Source organism: Rhinoderma darwinii, chromosome 4, assembly GCF_050947455.1.
Source record: "Rhinoderma darwinii isolate aRhiDar2 chromosome 4, aRhiDar2.hap1, whole genome shotgun sequence".
Lineage (NCBI taxonomy): Eukaryota > Metazoa > Chordata > Amphibia > Anura > Rhinodermatidae > Rhinoderma > Rhinoderma darwinii.
Genome location: NC_134690.1, coordinates 251,135,112 through 251,155,697, shown reverse-complemented (window position 1 = coordinate 251,155,697; position 20,586 = coordinate 251,135,112). Strand labels below are relative to the sequence as shown.

Here is a 20,586-nt window from a genome sequence, read left to right as displayed (position 1 = left end):
TTATGGGGTTATGATACTGCCAAATAGTCTGTAAGCGTCATAATTGCTTCTTTGGCCTATGGGATGTAAATAATTTGCCATTATCAGTTTTACAATACAGGACCAGTATGCAGTGGAAAAGATTTATGGTTGGCAAGGAAGGGCATTAAAACAGGTTACAGTGCCTAACAATGCTGTAGTACACAATGCATTCAATATCTCGTTAATGTAAGAAAAGTACACCCCAGCTTGACTATGATTTTTATTTTCTTAAAGGCTATGTACACCTTTGAAATCGTGTGTTTTTTTAAATAAAAATGTGCATCAGTGTGTTTTGTGCAATTTTCTAAATACTTATTATTAGAAAGGATTTATACTTTTTTGAGATATAGCGGCTTTGTAACCTGTATACAGAGCAGCTGTATCTAGTGCTGAAACCTGTATCCGTCAGGTTCGGAGGCCCTGAGTGGGTCCTGTGTTTCTCTGACATGCAGGATCGAGCGGTTTCCGATCACATCTAAGTTCATAACCTAGATGTGATCAATAACCGTTGGATCCTGCTTGACAGATACGCAGAACCCGCTGACACTGAACCAGTCAGTGCTGCTGATCTGACGGATTCAGGTTTAAGCGCATACAGAATACATGCAGCTGAATCTCAAAAAGTAAAAATAATTTTTAATAAAAGGTATTTAGAAAGTTGTACAAAGCACACTGAAATCATTTTGTTTTAAATATAAAATGTGCATCAAAGGTGTATATAGACTTTAAGGCGTGGAGTAACCATTTAAAGCTATTGATCACCTATGATTTTACACATTGTCAACAGGGGCACAAAAAACAATGCATTCAGAACCACTGGTGATCAGCACAGATACAGCCCATAGGTACAAAGCTTTTTAGTTCAATTTATACACAACTACATACTTAGTCCTCATCAGTACAATATATCGAAACTATGACTTGTCAGAAATTCTGATTGGTGAGGTTCCGAGCACTGAGACCCCCATCAATTGCTAAAACGAAGCGGCAGAAGCTCTCGTGTGAGCGACCAGCCGCTTTGTTTCTGTTCGACTTTTTTAAGAAAGCCGATGTATCAGAGTACGGACTCATAGGCTTTCTATTGAGCCTGTACTCCGATACATTTATTGACATAGCTGCAGTGATGACGCTGTGTATTGACATAGCTGCAGCGATGACGTGCCCGTATACCCACGTGATCGCTGCAGCCCGGCACTGGCCTCAGCGAACCTGCGCCGTATACCCACTGCAACCAGTGATTGGCTGCAGCGATCACGTGGGTACACGGACACGTCATCACTGCAGCTATGTCAATACACAGCGGTGGGGAGGAATGGAGCGGCGGCGCTGGATCGATGAGGATCTGTGAGGCAAGTAATTGTTGTTTTTTTTTGCATCTCTCCAATTTATTAAATAACTCGGAAAACCCCTTCAAGTGGTTTAGAACTTGAGATTTGTAAGAAACTCTAATTGCGTCTTTAATAGAGGATTTAAGAGCCTTGAGACCCTTAGTTTTCCCAATAAAACGGATGAGGAGATTGTGGCAGAATTGAGTGCCCTGGGACACCAGGTTCTGCAGAGGGGAAAGTCTCCAATACTGCCCCCGACACACCTAAAGAAGTTGGAAAAACCACGATCTCTTTGGCGAGAACGGTATGATGGCAACTACCATGGCCTGGTCTTGCTTGATTTTCATCAATACTCGCAGTATCTTGAATACAGGAATGAATGGGTAAGCCAGTCTGAGCCTTCATGGTATTGACAGGTCATCCACTGCCAGGGGATTGTTCTTGTGATGATAGACTGAGAGGAAGGCCATACAACTTATACAAGGGCAGGTTAAAACACCAGTGCCCAGCAGGATGCAGACAAGCCACCATGGTATATAGTGGGAGATTACACAGGAGCAAAATACCATTGAACATCCACTCTCACGCCTACTATTCATGAGGGGTTGGCTGCTTAGAATTAGAATTGCACACAGATTTGGCTTCCTTACATAGGTGTGCCAGTCACACGGTTACATGTAGTGCACCATGCTGGCTTACGGCCTATTAGTTACGCCCATACTATTATATCAAAGGGGTTGCTTGTAATGTTAGTGTAGGGACTTGCAAGACGATAAGGACCCTTCATGCAGGTTGTGAGCTTGAGTATTTTAGCCAAAAAAATAAACTAATACCTCATGTTTGTTATTTTTAAAGGATGCAGCCTGGCCTACGGATGCTGGAAAGAATGGGGTGTCAGTACTTTGTGTGGTACACTTTGAAGGTGTAGCATCCTGTCTGATCTAATAGTGTGGGCTTAGCTAATAGTCGGTAAACCAGCACGGTGCACTACATGTAACCGTGTGACTGGCACACTTATAGAAGCCAAATCTGTGTGCAATTATAATTCTAAGCAGCCACCCCCCTCATAAATGGTAGGTGTGGGGGTGGCTGTTCATCAGTATTTTAGACCTGCTCATCCACCATATACCATTGTATCTTGTCTACATCCTGCTGGGAACTGGCGTTTTAACCTTTTTCTGTGATTCTAAGTAATTTCGGTCCCAATTTCTGTGATTAAACCTGGTAGCCATGAGATCCATTTCTGATGGACCCCATTTATTGTGATCTGCTTGAAGATCTCTGAATTCAGAGACCACTTGCCTGGCACCCTTCACCTGCCAAAACATTGAGGGATCCTCTGATGTGTCCTGAAGACAAATGGGATATCACCTATCACATTATCTGCCCTAATCTGGACAGAAAAAAAACACAGTGGTAGGAGAGGCTAGTTCAAAATTGATAGCGTTTACAAATGTAATTACATTTTCATCTGTCCTAACATCCACAGAGGCAGAAATACCCCATTATTGTGCTGCTGGTAGGACGTAAGGGAATAAATATTTATAAAAATTTGAGAAAAAGAATAAAGTTCTATTCCTCTATATCTTAGTTATAGATTTGTCTGGGAAAGCACTGAAAAACCTGTCACCACCAATTTGTCGTAGAAATTTCTGTGACTGTTCTTGTTCATCTGAACGGGGCTTTCAGAAATCCAGGTGCATGCGGCAGAAACAACGCCATTCAGAAATGGGAATGATTTTCAGTCACAGAAATTTCTGCAACAAATCTGCTGGTAGTGAATATATCCTGAAGTTTCAAAATGGGTTTATTTACCCAGCATTCACAGACCTAAATATTAAATCTGCCTAGGTTTTGCAGCTATATATCCCTCTCTCCCATACCACTGCATAACTAGGTAGATATGAAATAGCTGACATGAATTGAAAGTTTTTTTTAACTTAACTGAAAAGGACAACTGATAAAAATTCTGTTCAGGCAAAATCATTATGGTACATGATAGCACAGAATTGTTTCACAGATAATTACCTGCATATTCTTGAAAAGGTTATCAGAACCATGAAAACCACCATTGCACACTTTTACCTCAGCAGGTGACCTACAATGTTTAGAAATAAAAACACAAAATGGGAAACCACAAGATGATCTTCACATTTTTTTAAAATATATTTAACCCTCATGGTATGAAATGGCAGACATCAATAACGGAAGTCCCCTGTTTAAAGAACAGTATATTGGTCTCTTGTTTTCCAGATGCAAGTTTTATTAAAGTGGAGTGCTAGCTATAGACCCCGTCAGCCTGAAAATCCTTCACAAATTGCCCTGCCAATACACCAGGAATTGTGAGAAGTAGAAGGAATGAGCATTAATTGGGCTCTAATCGACAGTAGGGCGCATACATATATTTTAAGTTTGTAGTGGGCCCCTTTGTCTCTATGTCCAACTCTGTATTTTGAACAACAATTCAGAAACTGGGAAGCAGATTCGAATTTACACATTTTATAATTACACTTTGCACCTATAAACTGGGGTGGAACCTCCTACCCTTAGAAGCTTTATCTACTCCAATAACCATCCCTATTTCTCTTAACAACACTCTGTAGGTGACGTCACACTCCCTGTACAGCATCGTGACCTTGCTGCTTGTATGATAAAGTCCCAGGAGTTCAATCGTGACTCCTATGCATTTAGGGATTACTCATGATAAGAAAATTGTCATGAAAAGCTCCCTCAACCGTTGATTATAACTATAATCAGTCCATAGTGCTATCGGGAAATATAGGCAGCTAGGAATTGCAGTCAAAAACAGGCCACTGGGTCACCTGGAATAAGTCATCAATTTCTCACTCGATTATTACACCACCAAAAAATAGTCACTTTCAAGACAGTGAACTAACAAGAATTACAGGACCATTGAGCGACCATGGATCAGACATGGGGTTTGACTGTACTGCTGGCTGCCAGAGATCAATGGCTGAATGTTTAGACATTTCAGCTACTACCAAAAAAAATATTTAATAAACATATATAATAGTGCTGACCATGAAGGTGAACCACCTCCATCAGATTTGAGTAGGAAGAATAGTGCTACAATGGAGCCTTAATGGTACTCCAACGGATTCTACTGTAAGTGAATAGGGACTGTTGAAATCCATCACACGATGGATCCAGCACTGTGTAGTGGCTTCCTTTATGAACAGAAGCCACGACAGATGTTAACAGAGCTTAACTGACCTAAACGGATTGAGAAACTGATGAAGACTGATGAAAACTGAAGACCTTTAGCATTAATGTGAGCCCCATTGAAATTAAAAGCATCCATTGTCATATCCATCATGACCCACAAAAAATAAGGCACTGTCACATCTGCGTTGGAGGCTCTGTTAGGGGCCTCTGTTGCAGATCCGGCCGAGATTACTGGAGATAATAGCACAGCATGCCACGCTATTATGGCGGGTAAAACCTCTGCCACGCCGACGGAAAGCCGGCGGAACCCATTAAAAAGTCAATGGGTTCTGTCGGACACCGGCGGTGTCCGTTATGCAACGGAACCGTTGCTTCAGTTATTCTCTTGCTCTGCTCCTCGGACAGAGCAGAACAACGGAATAACACAGCGCAGATGTGAACATAGCCTTAGACACAAACGTAACCTGGCTTTTGTCTCAGTCTTCATTCATAATGGGGATCACAGTACAGCCATGTATACAGGACAGTACACAACTTTAGTCTAAATAGAGTACTTCAGAGTCACCATCAAACTTTATTTTTTGAGGGATGGTAAGTGGTGTACTGTTTTCAGATTAAAGTAAACATCTCACTTACTTTACAACTTGCCATTTTGGATCACTGTAGAAGTTAAGCGACTCTATTCTATCATTGTTGGCAAAATGGAAGCGTTTTGGTAAGTTTTGCTTCAGAAATGGCTTGAAATGCTGATTGAGTTGTCGACACTGAGAAGAAAAATACCATTAAGGACACTAAATAGAAGAAAGATTGCATAGAATCTCCCTAAGCTAGCATGCAATAATCCCACAATGACAACACTTGTCTGGCGATCGCATGGATGAAGTCATAGCCATAGACATTAAATATTTGTTGGCAGATTTTGACAGTTTTGGTTTGATGTGCTGACAATCTAATGTTTATGTCCATCTTAAGCAAAAATATAAGTCAATATAATGAGTTATAAGACTGCTTACATTAAAAATAAGTACTAATATATATTACTTCTATATATTAATCTGATGGTATGAGACTTGTTACCGGACCATTGAAAACAGTATTTTTTTTTAACATTTATTTAGTGTTTTAAAGGAAGTAGTAATTACACACAGGGGAAAAAAAATCTAGGTTTACATTCCTACATCAAATAAACCATATTAGGATTGCCTGGTTCTAAAATAAACCACATACGCTATTGCTTCCGTCAAAACTACTGATCTGGTGCACAAGAGAGACAAACAGAAACCAGGGGCACCAGCTCCGTCACCATTGAAATCAATGGTGATGGAGACGGAAACCTCTGGTTTCCGTCGGTGTCAGTTTGTGTCTGCTCAGGGTCCCATTCTGACGGAAACCTCAGACGGAACGTCAAAACGGAACCCCCAACGCAGATGTGAACAGAGCCGAACAAGTATATATCAGTGGGTTTTTTTTGAAGAGGAAAAATTTTTATGCTTTGCATAAATCGAACAGGAAAATTTATAATTTCATCTAGAACACATATATAGTAATCTTGTAATTAATATTGTAGGCATAATTCATAGAATGTACAGTAATGTATACAGTAAATCAAACTGGTTTTGCACTTACTGATAGGTTCTTGGCGAGCTCTGCATAGTCAACTAAAAAAAAGACATTCCGGAAAATTAGATACCTAAAGTTGAAAATGTATTGTCAATAGTCAAATATATGTAGATACGGTAAAGCGGGTTTTACACTGGCAGATCATAGTGCAGACGAGCGTTCGTATAACGCTCATTGCCGATAATTGCCCTGTGTAAACAGGTCAGCGATCAGCAGATGAACGAGCAAACGCTCGATCATCTGCTTGTCGTATCGTTTTAAAAAACTAAAAGATTATCGTGGTCGGCAGCACATCTCCCTGTGTAAACAAGGAGACAAGCTGCCAACATGATGGATGGGGACGAGGGATCGAAGTAAAGACCGCTCGTTCCCATCCATAGCTCCGTGTAACAGGAGCAAAGAGCGCCGATCAATGATGTCTCGTTGATCGGCGCTCGCTGCACCGGCCTATTGTCGGCCGGTGTAAAAGGACCTTCAGTGTATATTTTATACAAACACTTCTGTACAGTAAATTAACTATGCTCTAGATACAGTTTAACAATTTCAAGAATTCAATTTAACAAAAAAAAATAATGACTGGGGCCTACATGAATAAAGGCTTGTTACGTAAAATTAGTGTTGCATTTTTAGAGATTTTTTTTTTATCTTGTTGACCCTGCAGAGCCAGTATTTTTTTTCTTTAATGGAAGAAAGAAAAATCACCCGAGACTACATTTTTCTTCCAAAAAGCAGCTAACGCAGCCCTGCAGTGCGAGGATTCACTATTCAACTGCCCATATCTCAGCTTCCCAGACCCCTATCAGACTGATATAGGGCAGTAAAATAATAGAGTTAATAGTAAATTAATGTTAAAAGGTGAGCATACCCTTTACGCATAATACATTACATGTATAGTTATACTGCAGAATTCTTGCTGCTTTTTGAGTTAGCGTTCTATCCAGATTTACATTTCCTCTATAAGACTGGCTGCGCTTTGTGGGTCAAAGTATGTATATCACTTTGAATGGGATAAGTATTAATCTAAAGCACAGTGATAGGTTTGCTTGTCATTACATGGTCATCACCATCCTAGCAACACATCTGCCTTTCTTTTTTGATCAGTAAACACAGTACTATCTGCAGTTCAGTTGTTATCCTATACAAATTGAAAATGCGAGGATATTAAAAAGAAAAAAGGCCCATCAAAAAACAATTTAGAGGACTATAGCAAAACAAATTACATTTTGATGCAACATATGTGAAAAAATAACCATCATATTGGTAAATTGTTGTAAGATACAATTTGCACTTTCCTATATAAATCAATTTCAGTCAAATATTTATACAAAGTATAAGTGGTCTGGAAAAAATGGAGACTTGTCTGGTTTGAATCCGAATTTTGATCAAATAGTTTAATATAAGAAAGGTCTAACTATATGCATTTGTTTTTATTATATAGATATTTTGCAGCAGTTTTTTTGTGAATATAAAATGTAATTTAGTTTATAAAACCACCAACACTAATTATAAATACCATATATTAGCCAGTTAGGTGCATGATAAAAGACTGATGTGTGAATATGCATAAGCAAGCCCTGTAAATTCAATATTCAAACACATTTGTATACACATGTATAAAACATTATATTAAATGCAGGGACTGCTTTGAAAAAATAACCCAAGGTTTACAGTGCATTTCTATTCATTTTTAACCTGGCTGATGACCATTTCCAACACAACAAATAATGACTGCCTAAGTCAATAGGGCAAAAAATAGGTCATGACAGATAGTAGTAGCAAGATAAGAACATACAAGAGAAATACTCATCTGGTAATCGCACAGGTCGCAGACGTGCTGCTGGTCCATATATCACAATGTAGTCTTTAGAGGAGTTTACATAAGTTGTCAGATATTCAATATTTTCACAACGTGACTCCTCCATGCCTGATAAATAAAGAATATAGAAAGTTAAAATCCAGTATGTCAAGCAATAAAGCGACAAACACCTATACGGTACAGGCAACGTTGCTGTACAGTATTTGTTCAACCCTCTTTGCGGTTTTTTTGGACCCTGATTTTTTTGTTCCTATTAAACCCTTCATCCCATCATTCTGGTTCAAATCTGAAAAAATTAGCCATATCATACACACTATTTCAATAAGAGCATTTGTACCACAGCCTATACCAGCTAAACTTTAATATTATAACCATAGGCACTACATGCATTAACCACCTTCCCCCACGTCAGCCGTGACGCTTTAGAAATAGGACCTGTACTGATGACAAATTCTCTTTAGGACTCAAGCACGCTGCAGAACCCGGTGCATGGAGCCTTTACAGTTCCTTAGCAATGCTCATAGGAGAGAACACCTTCATACATACGGCATCCAATGGACCATGCCACCATTTTTTATTGTCAGATTCGTAGGGAATCCAACAGAAAAAAAAAAGTCTCTTTGACTTTGTATGAAATTGGAGGCATACACAGGTACAGTAGAGGGATCATTCATCTTTATTAAGGCTCTGTACAAATACAAGTGTAACACAGCCCATAAATGAGTTATAAGGCAAAATTCTATTATTACATGACCCAATGGTTTAGAAATCCTGCCAATTTGGCATCCAAAGGAATATTCTGTAGGTCAGAAAGACCAAGTACTCTATATGCTGGAGGAGTAAACCGCAGTCTAGCTTTGGATCAGCAGTGTAAAACATATTAATCATATTGCCTGGGGCTGGAAAGGAAGGAAGGAAGGAAGGAAGGAAGGAAGGAAGGAAGGAAGGAAGGAAGGAAGGAAGGAAGGAAGGAAGGAAGGAAGGAAGGAAGGAAGGAAGGAAGGAAGGAAGGAAGGAACAAAACAAATGGCCTTGATACATTTTTAAATCCAAAAATTGAAACCTTTGATAGTTGATTCAGAGTTAATGATAAGAATTTGACTGTAATTTTTCCCTCTCCATGGCATATGTTTATCTCTTAAGATCAGTTTATATATATTAAGTAACAGTCAGAGCTGCTTTTACAATTCTGCTCATTGCTATTGGAAACAGAATTATTAACATAAACACCCCTTAAAGCGATGATCATATAATGCAGCGGGACAGTCTTTCCAAAATGTCACTTTCCAGAAATGAAGTCATCAGAACAAGCCCTATGCAAAGACTGAGCCAGCAAAAAAATGCCGAGAGATTTTAGCTCTGAAGCCAACAGAAAAATATTTTTCCGTTCTGGGATATAACCAGGCTGTAACTAAGTACCAGATAAGTTAGTTCTCTACTTTTTAAAAGTAAATTAATTCTATATGTAAATAATATATTCAAAGGTGAACTGAAGCTTACAAAGATACAATGGAGAAGATATATCCAAAGTGGTGCAAAGGAAAAGTGCAGGAGTTGCCCATTGCAACCAATCAGAATCCCCCTCTAATTTCTCAGAGACCTTGAAAACCAAAATCAGCAACCTGATTGGTTACCATGGGTAACTACTCCACTTTTTCTTTGCATCAGTTTTGATATATCTCCCCCATGGTCCGTATTCTTGCATACAAGGCTAGCTTTGAAATTAGAGGATATAAGTATTACATATAATGTTCTTACCATGGTCGGAGAGAAGTAAAAGATTAACACATTTGTCTAAATTCATTTGTTTAAGTCCATCCATCAACATTCCTACCATTCGGTCTACATTCATGAGGGCTTTTATGACCTGCATAGACATTCAAGGTAAGATGAAGGAAATCTTGTTAGTACAATATAAATATGCATCATAAATCATGTAGACACAATTCTAAATTACTGTACACATGAATGCAGACAGATGTTTAATAGCACTTATGGACTTGTTTCAGCATTGTATAGGCTCCTTTTAACTTTTGTTATGTTCACATGGCTGGAAATCCATGTCTGATACTTAGATTTTTGCCATAAATCACAGTGGTTTATAAACTTGGTAGGCTTAGATACAGGGCCTCAGATGACAGTAAGGGCATGCCCCCACGTGGCGGATTTTCTCCGCAACTGTCCGCATCAATGCCGCACCTAATCCGGGTTGCGGATTACGGCTGCGGATCTGCCCAAAATGTGCAGTAAATTGATGCGGACTAGCTGCTGCGGACTGCGGAAAAAGTGCTTCCCTTCTCTCTATCAGTGCAGGATAGAGAGAAGGGACAGCACTTTCCCTAGTGAAAGTAAACGAATTTCATACTTACCGGCCGTTGTCTTGGTGACGCGTCCCTCTTTCGGCATCCAGCCCGACCTCCCTGGATGACGCGGCAGTCCATGTGACCGCTGCAGCCTGTGGTTGGCTGCAGCCGTCACTTAGACTGAAACGTCATCCTGGGAAGCCGGACTGGAGACAGAAGCAGGGAGTTCTCGGTAAGTATGAACTTCTATTTTTTTTACAGGTTGCTGTATATTGGGATCGGTAGTCACTGTCCAGGGTGCAGAAACAGTTACTGCCGATCGCTTAACTCTTTCAGCACCCTGGACAGTGACTATTTACTGACGTCTCCTAGCAACGCTCCCGTAATTCCGGGAGCCCCATTGACTTCCTCAGTCTGGCTGTAGACCTAGAAATACATAGGTCCAGCCAGAATGAAGAAATGTCATGTTAAAAAAGCAAGACGCATCCGCAGCACACATAACATGTGCATGACAGCTGCGGACTTCATTGCGGAATTTAGAATCTCCATTGAAGTCAATGGAGAAATTCCGCCATGAGTCCGCAACCAGTCCGCCACTGCTCCGCAACAGACAGAGCATGCTGCGGACACCAAATTCCGCTCCGCAGCCTATGCTCCGCAGCGGAATTTTACGCATCGTCTAAACGAACACTTCTAAATTTAAGTGGATGTCAATGGAGAAACGGCTCCGCTGCGGATTAACGCTGTGGAGTGTCCGCTGCGGAATTCAAGTGAAATTCCGCCACGTGTGAACCCAGCCTAATGGTCCCTGTATCGAAGCCTACCACAAGTTTTACACATGGGGTTTTTTTTGTGTTCATATTTACAGTTTCGGTTTTTGGACTACGTCAGATTCGAGGACTACTTTGTTGATGGCTTTTTTATTTTCAATTAAAAAAAAAAAAAAACACACAACCCTCGTTAACCATTTTATTTCAATAAAATATATATTTTTTTTATAGCTTTGTATTTTTTTTAAACTTTATTACTACAGCCTTAGTAATGTTCGCTGGCTGATTGATAGCGTCGATTACAAAGGCAGGGCTTAGTGTTAGCCATTGAAAAGGCTAACAATAACCCCCATTATTACCCTGGTACCCACTGCAACCAGGGGTACTTGGAAGACTCGGGTGCGATCCAGTACCCGACTATCTGTAGTGATGGTCGGGTACTGGGGTGGCTGAAGCTGGTATTATTAGGCTGGGAAAGCCCCAAAACAGTGGGCCTTGCCACCATCGTAATGCTAGCCTGCTGTTGCTATGTTGTATCTGGAGGATTCTGAAAAATGGGGGGGACCCTATGTAATTTAAGAAAAAATAATAATAAATTGGAAAAAACAATGTGGGATCCCCTTTATTTTTCATAACCAGCCAGATACAACATACGGCTCTTCCTGGTACCGCTGGTGGCGGTGTGTACAGAGGTAATAATGGTGGGTTAGTGCTAGCCTTTTCACCGGCTAACATTAAGCCCCGCCTCAGTAATGGATGCTGTCAATCAGCCAGCGGCCATTACTAAGTCTGTGGTAATAAAGTATAAAAAAAAAACACAAGGACATAGAAAAAAATATTTTATTGAAATAAAAACCCCCCACACAATCCTCATTAACCATTTTATTGAGAATAAAAAAAAAACGTGGTCATCGAAGTAGTCCTCAAATCTGAAGAAGTCAATAACCGAACCTGTAATAAAAAAAAAAAATTTGTAACACATAAAAAAGCAAAGCAATTATTATACTTACCTTTCCTGGGTCCAGCGCTGCAGCCACAATGTCAGCGAGCTGGGCCGTATATCTAAGCCTATCATATGTGATAAAGTCTGCTGAGCAACTGTATCTAATCCTATCCATAGCTATAGGGTCATAGTACTATAGATATGCTGTCTACCTTGACATTTTAAGACCTTAGCGACGCCCTGGCTGCTAGTACTGCATCGTTGGGTCACTTAGGAGACCCAGCGATGCAGCTGAAAGCTGCGGGTCATCGACCATGGAAAGAAGTTGGGAGGGGGCCCAAGAAGGACTTTTGCACTGGGGCCCATGAGCCTTTAGCTACATCCCTTCTGGCACCCCCAGCAATTCGCTGTATTCCGCTAGGGAACAGAAGCAAGTGTTCAATCCTCCTGCTATCGCTAGAATTTCTGACTCCCTAATATATGATCAATTTTATATTGGAGTGCAAAATAGAAGGAATGACATTTTTGTGGATGTTTGATGATTGGAAACCTCTTTCTAGGCACAAGTAATAACCTACTGGGAGTTTCCATATTTCAATTATGGCCCTTTAACTGGTCAGCTGTCACTAATCCACCACGTGAGTATAATCTTGAAATATTGCTCCATAGTCAAGAGCAGATCTTTCTTTTTGTAACAAGGCCTGTAGATGAGAATTGAAGATTGCAATCACCAAATTAATGAATACCTGCTAAGACACATCAGCTCGGTCATGCAAATTGAGGTTATATACGTTAAAAAAACATTCAGGTGTTTTACTTACTGCACTGCTGACTGGACCATGCCGGTGTCCGGACGAATCTGGTTCTTCTAAATACAGAGTGTAAAAGTGTGGTCTAAATCAAACAGTGCCAAGAACGACACACACTTGTCAATTATTTTGAATGAATACACAACAGCATTCTAAAATAAAGGATTAAACTGAACATTCACCATGTTAGAACGCTACCATAACGCGCGGCTCCCTTATTTACAAGAACGCAGTATTCAAGATTAGAACTGCAAATAGATGTATAGCTCTTCACTGTGGTATTTCATTGGCATAAAATTGCAAAATGTGTCCCCCCTCCCCCCCCCCCCGGGTACATGATGCCCTTTGGGATTCTTGTCATAACATTTTTAAAATGGTCTACGATTATTTTTTTTACACTTACGTATATAATTCAGAAATGAAAAGTATTATGGCAGTATCAGTAATCCCCTATAAACTTTTATTGTCTGAATTATCACTCAAAAGCAGGAGTGATTCAGGTAAAGTAGGTGAGCTGACCACAAGTAATCAAAATCCTCATCTGTATTTTCCCTGGTGTGGCTAGCAGAATGGCAGTTTTTCTGCTCCTATGTATGGAGGGAGAACGTTACAGTGCCCCTCGTCTTTCCACTCAAGAACCACATATGGCACCAGTACTCTGGCAAATCAAACTTTGCGTATTAGATTTTTCTGCGACTACTTCCCCCTGAATTCCTCCTGCTTATATAGGAACGGATTTGGGTTTTAGAGGTACCATATATTAGAAATTGCTGTTAAGGCAATTCCCTAAAGTATAGTAGCATGATTACAGTCATAAAATGTGAAAAACACATTTTGTATAATTTCGGAGAAAGAATATACAGTTACGTTATAAATATAATGTCTGAAGGGAAGGTATAGCTGATAGGCAGACATTAGCCTGAGGAGCCAAGGTCTATGAGAACGGCTACCACTGGTTTTATAGTATAGCATACAATTAACGTGCAATGTAGAACATATTAAAAGATATCTCACCTAACATCTTCAGGTAGATGCAGCCATTTGAGAATAGACATGACTCTAGTCTCAAAAGGTACCGATCTGCAAAACAAAAGTACTATATTAAACATTCATCAAAAGGATTTACAGAAGAATTTCCAGGAAAAAAACGTAGGGGAGGAACCCAAGAGCAATATTATAAAGCCAGAAATCTGAAAAGTATATACCCCATTTATTCCCTTTTTGTATACATTTCATAGCATTCCTACAGTTTGTAGGTTAGCAAAAAGAGAATGAAGGTGGAAAGGAGTAAAACAGAACTGCCCAATAAGACTACATACAGGGTTTATTTGTAGTATGTAACCTTGGATACTCTTCGTTCTGCATAGGAACTGTATACTCAAAATAGAATACCTTTGAACCAAGAGTTTTTGCAAAGTTGCTTCATTTTTATGTTAAATACATTGGAGCAATAAAAAAAAAGTTGCCACGAAGCTTCTAACTACTCCTTAACCCATTAGTGACCGCCAATACGCCTTTTTACGGCGGCCACTAATGGGCTTTATTCCGATGAATACGCCTTTTCACAGCGCTGAATCAGAATAAACAGAGCAGGGAGCCGTTAAATCTCCCTGCTCTCTGCTACCTCCGGTAGCTGAGGGCAGGGAGCAGCCCTGCTCGAATGGGTGAGATCTATATCCGTATCGATCTTGCCAGTATAACCCCTCAGATGCCGCACTCAATAGTGAGCACCGCATCTGAGTAGTTTTGGAGAGAGGGAGGGAGCTCCCTCTTTCACCCCGCCGGCATCCTGTGATAAGACTATTTAAGAGTGCTTAGTGCAGGACAATTACAGTATTTTAACTTCAGCAAATAAATAATATTCAGCATATAATGAATGTTATAATTAGAGATGAGCGAACTTATGAAAAGTTCGGTTCGGCTAGTTCGCCGAATTTCACAAAAAAGTTTGATTCGGACCGAACTAGTTCTGACCGAACCTGTAATTTCCGTGCGCCGAGCATGGTACTGTCCAGGGTGCTGATAGAGTTAATGGGCTGCGCTAACTCTTTCAGCAACCTTGACAGTACCATGCTCGGCGCGCAGAAAATAAAATTTTAATGTAATAAAAAAAAAAATACGTTCACACTTACATTCCTCCTGTCCGGCCTCCAGCGATGACGTTTCATCCATGTCGCCGCTGCAGCCAATCACAGGCTGTAGTGGCGGTCACGCACATCAGAAGGCCGGCCTCTAGGGATGACGCTTCATCCCACGTTACCGCCTCTGCAGCCAATCACAGGCTGCGGCGGCCTCTGCAGCCAATCACAGGCTGCGGCGGCCTCTGCAGCCAATCACAGGCTGCGGCGGCCTCTGCAGCCAATCACAGGCTGCGGCGGCCTCTGCAGCCAATCACAGGCTGCGGCGGCCTCTGCAGCACAGAGTATTTCAGGAGATGAGCGTGCAGATTCTGTGCTGCTGTGAACTCTGCTCTTACCATTACGTAGCTCTCAGTCAGTTACCTCTCCTCCACTCCTGTCACCATTTAAGTGGTGACTTGCCAATCATGTGAAGGTGTTATTGAGGACAGGAGTGGAGCAGAGGTAACAGACTGAGCTAAGTAATGGTAAGAGCAGAGTTCACAGCAGCACAGAGTATTTCAGGAGAGGAACGTGCAGATTCTGTGCTGCTGTGAACTCTGCTCTTACCATTACGTAGCTCAGTCTGTTACCTCTCCTCCACTCCTGTCCTCAATAACACCTTCACATGATTGGCAAGTCACTACCCCGCACAAGATCCGCACGCTCATCTCCTGAAATACTCTGTGCTGCTGTGAACTCTGCTCTTACCATTACGTGGTGACTTGCCAACCATGTGAAGGTGTTATTGAGGACAGGAGTGGAGGAGAGGTAACAGACTGAGAGCTACGTAATGGTAAGAGCAGAGTTCACAGCAGCACTGAATCTGCACGCTCATCTCCTGAAATACTCTGTGCTGCCTTAAACTCTGTGGACAGGTCAGGATCCTGTTTCTTTTAAATGCTGCACTGTAGCGCAGCCTTATATAGTGGATCAAGCGGGTTCCCTAGCAGCATTTAACCCCTTAATGACCAGCCTATTTTGGACCTTAATGACCAAGTTATTTTTTTACGTTTTTCAATCGTCGCATTCCAAGAGCTATAACCTTCTTATTTTTGCGTCGACATAGCTGTATAAGGTCTTGTTTTTTGCGGGACAAGTTGTATTTTTTAATAGCACCATTTTTAGGTACATATTATTTATTGATTAACTTTTATTAACTTTTTTTGGGGGGGGGGGGGAATAGAAAAAAATCTGAAATTTTGCCACTCTTTTTTGCGTCCTAAATCTACGCCGTTTACCGTGTGGTATAAATAACACAATAACTTTATTCAGCGGGTTGTTACGATTGCAACGATACCAAATTTGTATAGTTTTTGTATGTTTTACTACTTTTACACAGTAAAAACGCTTTTTTTTCAAAATTATTTGTTTTTGTGTCTCCATATTTGAAGAGCCGTAACGTTTTTATTTTTTCGCCGATGCAGTTGTATGAGGGCTTTTTTTTTGCGGGACGACTTGTAGTTTTTATTGGTATCATTTTGGAGTAGATGCAACTTTTTGATCACTTTTTATCACATTTTTTTAAAGTCAGTATTCACAGAAAACAGCAATTTTTCCATAGTTTTTTATTAATTTTTTTACGGCGTTCACCGTGCGGGTTAAATAATGTAATAGATTTATAGTCGGGGTCGTTACGGACGCGGCGATACCAAATATGTGTAACTTTATTTTGTTTTTTTAATAGTAAAGCATTTTGTAAGGGGAAAAGCTGGGTTTTTCATTTTTTTTCACATTTTTTTTTAAATTAACTTTAAACTTTTTTTTCACTTTTTTACTAGTCCCACTAGGGGACTATAATATGCGATTCTGCGATCGCATTTATAATACACTGCAATACTTTTGTATTGCAGTGCATTACTGCCTGTCCGTTTAACACGGACAGGCATCTGCTAGGTCATGCCTGCGGCATGATCTAGCAGGCATTCACTCCAGGCAGACCTGGGGGCCTTTATTAGACCCCCGGCTGCCATTAGAGACACAGACACTCGGCGCTCGTATCGCCGGGTGTTGGTGGGAGAGAGAGGGAGCTCCCTCCCTCTCTCCAAAACCACTCAGATGCGGTGCTCGCTATTGAGCACCGCATCTGAGGGGTTAAAGGTGTGAGATCGATACTAATATCGATCTCACACGGCAGAGCAGGGACGCTCCCAGCCCTGAGCTGCCTCTAGCAGCTGAGAGCAGGGAGATTTGACAGCTCCCTGCTCTGTTTACTTATTCCGATGCCGCGACGTAAAAAGTCTATGGCATCGGAATAAGGCCCGTTAGTGACCGACGTAGAAACACGATGGGCCGGTCACTAACGGGTTAAAAGAAACAGGATCCTGACCTGTCCACAGAGTTTAAGGCAGCACAGAGTATTTCAGGAGATGAGCACGGGCAGCCGGTCGTTTTGCCGAGCCGTGCTCCCATTATAAAGTATAGGAGCACGGCCCGTAAAATAAAAAAATAGAACATGTTCTATCTTTTTAACGGCACGGGCACCTTCCCGTGAGAAAACGGGAAGGTACCCGTGGCTAACAGAAGTCTATGTGCCCACTATTTCGGGTCGTAATTACGACCCGTAATAACGGGTGTTTTTACGGTCGTGTGCATGAGGCCCCGTAATGACGGGTGGCTACATGTGTGCACCCGTCATTACGGCTGCGTTGCTAGGCGACGTCAGTAAATAGTCACTGTCCAGGGTGCTGAAAGAGTTAACCGATTGGCAGTAACTGTTTCAGCACCCTGGACAGTGAATTCCGATCAGAATATAGAGTAACCTGTAAAAAAAAAAAAAAAATAAGACGTTCACACTTACCGAGAACTTTTTGCTTCCTCCAGTCCGGTCTCCAGGCCGTTGCCTTGGTGACGCGTCCCTCTCGACATCCGGCCCGACATTCCTGGATAACGATACAGCTCATGTGACCGCTGCAGCCAATCACAGGCTGCCGTGGCCTCTGCAGCCAATCACAGGGTGCCGCGTCAGAAAAGAAGGTCGGACTGGAGGAAGAAGAGGGACTCGTCACCAAGACAACGACCGGGTACGTATGAAATGCTTTTTATTTTATTTTTAATCAGCAGCCTCTTTTCTCTATCAGTGATTGATAGAGACAAGTGGCTGCCGATTTGTATAATATTTTTGACCGGGTTCGGTCAAAACGGGTTCGTCCGAACCCGGTGAAGTTCGGATTCGCTGCAAACCGAACTTTTCCCGATGTTCGGACAAAAACCGGGTTCGGTTGTCCCGGTTCGCTCATCTCTAGTTATAATGAGTTGTTTTTTTTGTTTTTTTAACAGAATCAAAGCGGCTCACACGAGCGCTTCTATTTAGCGATCGGTGGGGGTCTCAGTGCTCAGACCCCCAGCAATCAGAATTTCTGACTTGTCACTATGACATTTCAGAAGTTTGTTGAACGTTTAGTTACCCTTTAGGTATGTTGCGGCTTCTTTGTTTTATTATGAATGCTAGGAAATTCTTTATTGCCAAGTGTCTCTTTTGGGCATCTTTCAACAACATGAGCTATTCTGAAGAACATTCTTAAAAAAGCAATTTAACTTTAAAATTACCCATTGTATTCTTTATAAAAATTCGGAAAGGCTCCATTAATCTTAACATCTGATCCTGGCCAGAAGAAAGTTGCAGTCTTTAACCCTTGATTCATGGCAGTTATCCATACCTATAAATTGAGAATAATAAATATAACTAGACAAATAGCCCAAGAGTTATAAAGGACTTCACTTCTGAATTAGTCAAACGAAAGGCTCATTGTAGTTTGGATAGGTTTCAGTACTGATACATAACAAGCTTTGCCATAAATCCCTTACATCTGAATTAGCCCCTTACTTCTGAACGGGGTTTGTAAAAGTCACTCGCACATGCTGCGAAAACAATCCCATTTACATATATACGTATACAGCCAGTGAAATTGCTGCAGTAAATCTGCCTTGTGTGAACATATCTTAATACAAATTGTGGCAATTTTTTCAAAATAGCACAGATGACAACTCAATAGGCTTGTTAGACATATTTATCTTTCCTACACAACCATTTGGCTAATGCACGTCTTTAATAAATTTGGTTACATTTTTTTTTAATGTAATTTGTAACAGAACTCCCATGCATTTTGTTTCGTAACTTTGTCCTTTTAATCTCAATTCTGAAAAGCGATGTTTTGGGTGTTTTTTTAAATATTTTTCTTTGTCTTACAGGAGCGGGAGTAAAATATTATGTAGCCCCGCCCCCAAAAAAAATAAAATCGTTGAGATTTACTAATGCGGTCTATAATTTAGACCTAAACCTTATCGTAAGTTTAGACCAGGCAATCAGAATAAGAGTCAAAATTTATCAAAGTGGGGCATGCTGTATGGTAAATTTGGCGCATTTTTGTAGATACGTTAAACGCTTTTCTCATCCTTAAACCACCTCTTTGTTTGCTTAGTTTACGCCAGTGTTTTGGGCTAAAATTTTGGTGCATTTTAAGCCATGCCCCATTTCCGCTAAGCCACCTTTTTTTCTAGACACTTTTGATAAGGGTCTAGTGAGGCATAAACATCTGTTCTTTTTGGCACAAATCAATAATAAATTAGTCTAAATTGATTTGCGGCAAAAATAATAAATTTATTTTGATAAATTTGCCGCAAATCACTCAACTACCTCCTTTACTTAGACTGGCGTAAGATACACCTGACCAAACGTTGGCCATTGTATTGTTGGAAGCTGCATATCTGTCATACTGAAATGCAAGACAACATTGGGTAGCAATATACGCAAAGTATAAATAAATGACTAAACATAACAGACATAACTTGCACACTTGACAGTAGTAGAACTAGATTATTTAAAAAAATAAATTTGTTAATTAACCTTATAAGTTCATTAGGAAGAGTTAAACAATCCCAATTAAAATTATAATAAAAGAAGAGACTCAAGTAGGCAATTTTTGTGTTAACATCACAAGCAAGAATAACTTCAACATCAATAAGTATCAGAAGGTAGAGAAAAAAGAAAATGCACTTGGAGATAACATAAGTCCCCAATGTAAACGTAGTCCATGTATTACGTAAAAAAAACAAAAAACTAACAACTTCTGTAACACTTTCTTTTTACATACAGGTTCTCCTTGGTACCACGAAGGATGAAACTTCTCAGAATTTCTTAATGTGAAAAATGCATTCCGGTGAGGGTCATACATTTTATTGTCCACAAGCCCATGTGATTCTGGATAGAGACCCTGTAATCCAAAAGAACAAGATGATACAGATGGTATTTGTTGATACAGCTAAAAAACATTTCATCAGATAAAAAGAAAAATAATAAAATGAGAGACAAAGCATCGGTGCTGCACATGTCCAGAGGAAGTGGTATGGTTACCTGCCCTTATGAGTAAGTATGGCCTGTTCAGTGATTTTAAATGAATATAGTTATTTTTCACTGATGTGTTTGTAATAGGAGTGTAGAGTCTCTCAATACGATGGGTACCCTTGATGCGGCTTGCGAGCTTGCTGCTTTTAGCCAAAATATCAACTAATATCTCATGTTTATCATTGATATTTATAGTTTATCATGAATATCTTTTCAGGATGCAGCCAGGCCTTGTAGTGCTGGGGAGAATAGTGTGTCCGTATATTGTGTCGTACATTTGGATGGTGCTGGGCAGCCCACCTGGTCTAATAGTATGGGCGTGACTAATA

The 20,586-nt window shown here is 40.5% G+C and overlaps 1 protein-coding gene and 1 long non-coding RNA gene across 2 annotated transcripts in view; one reads left to right on the top strand and one right to left on the bottom strand.

Moving 5' to 3' along the window:
- ENPP1 (ectonucleotide pyrophosphatase/phosphodiesterase 1) overlaps nucleotides 1–20,586 on the bottom strand; it is a 117,775-nt gene that overhangs the window by 29,761 nt on the left and 67,428 nt on the right. The window contains exons 8-16 of the mRNA XM_075862389.1: nucleotides 20,007–20,126; nucleotides 18,463–18,572; nucleotides 13,811–13,876; nucleotides 12,809–12,881; nucleotides 9,730–9,838; nucleotides 7,948–8,079; nucleotides 6,162–6,193; nucleotides 5,172–5,299; nucleotides 3,378–3,447 (exon numbers count right to left, since the gene is read on the bottom strand). Coding sequence (XP_075718504.1) covers nucleotides 3,378–3,447; nucleotides 5,172–5,299; nucleotides 6,162–6,193; nucleotides 7,948–8,079; nucleotides 9,730–9,838; nucleotides 12,809–12,881; nucleotides 13,811–13,876; nucleotides 18,463–18,572; nucleotides 20,007–20,126 — 840 coding nt within the window. The remainder of the gene's footprint in view (nucleotides 1–3,377; nucleotides 3,448–5,171; nucleotides 5,300–6,161; nucleotides 6,194–7,947; nucleotides 8,080–9,729; nucleotides 9,839–12,808; nucleotides 12,882–13,810; nucleotides 13,877–18,462; nucleotides 18,573–20,006; nucleotides 20,127–20,586) is intronic.
- Nucleotides 1,285–20,586, top strand: part of LOC142759800 (uncharacterized) — a 34,868-nt gene continuing 15,566 nt past the window's right edge. Inside the window, exons 1-2 of the long non-coding RNA XR_012883197.1 lie at nucleotides 1,285–1,370; nucleotides 20,009–20,278. This is a non-coding gene — a long non-coding RNA (uncharacterized LOC142759800). The remainder of the gene's footprint in view (nucleotides 1,371–20,008; nucleotides 20,279–20,586) is intronic.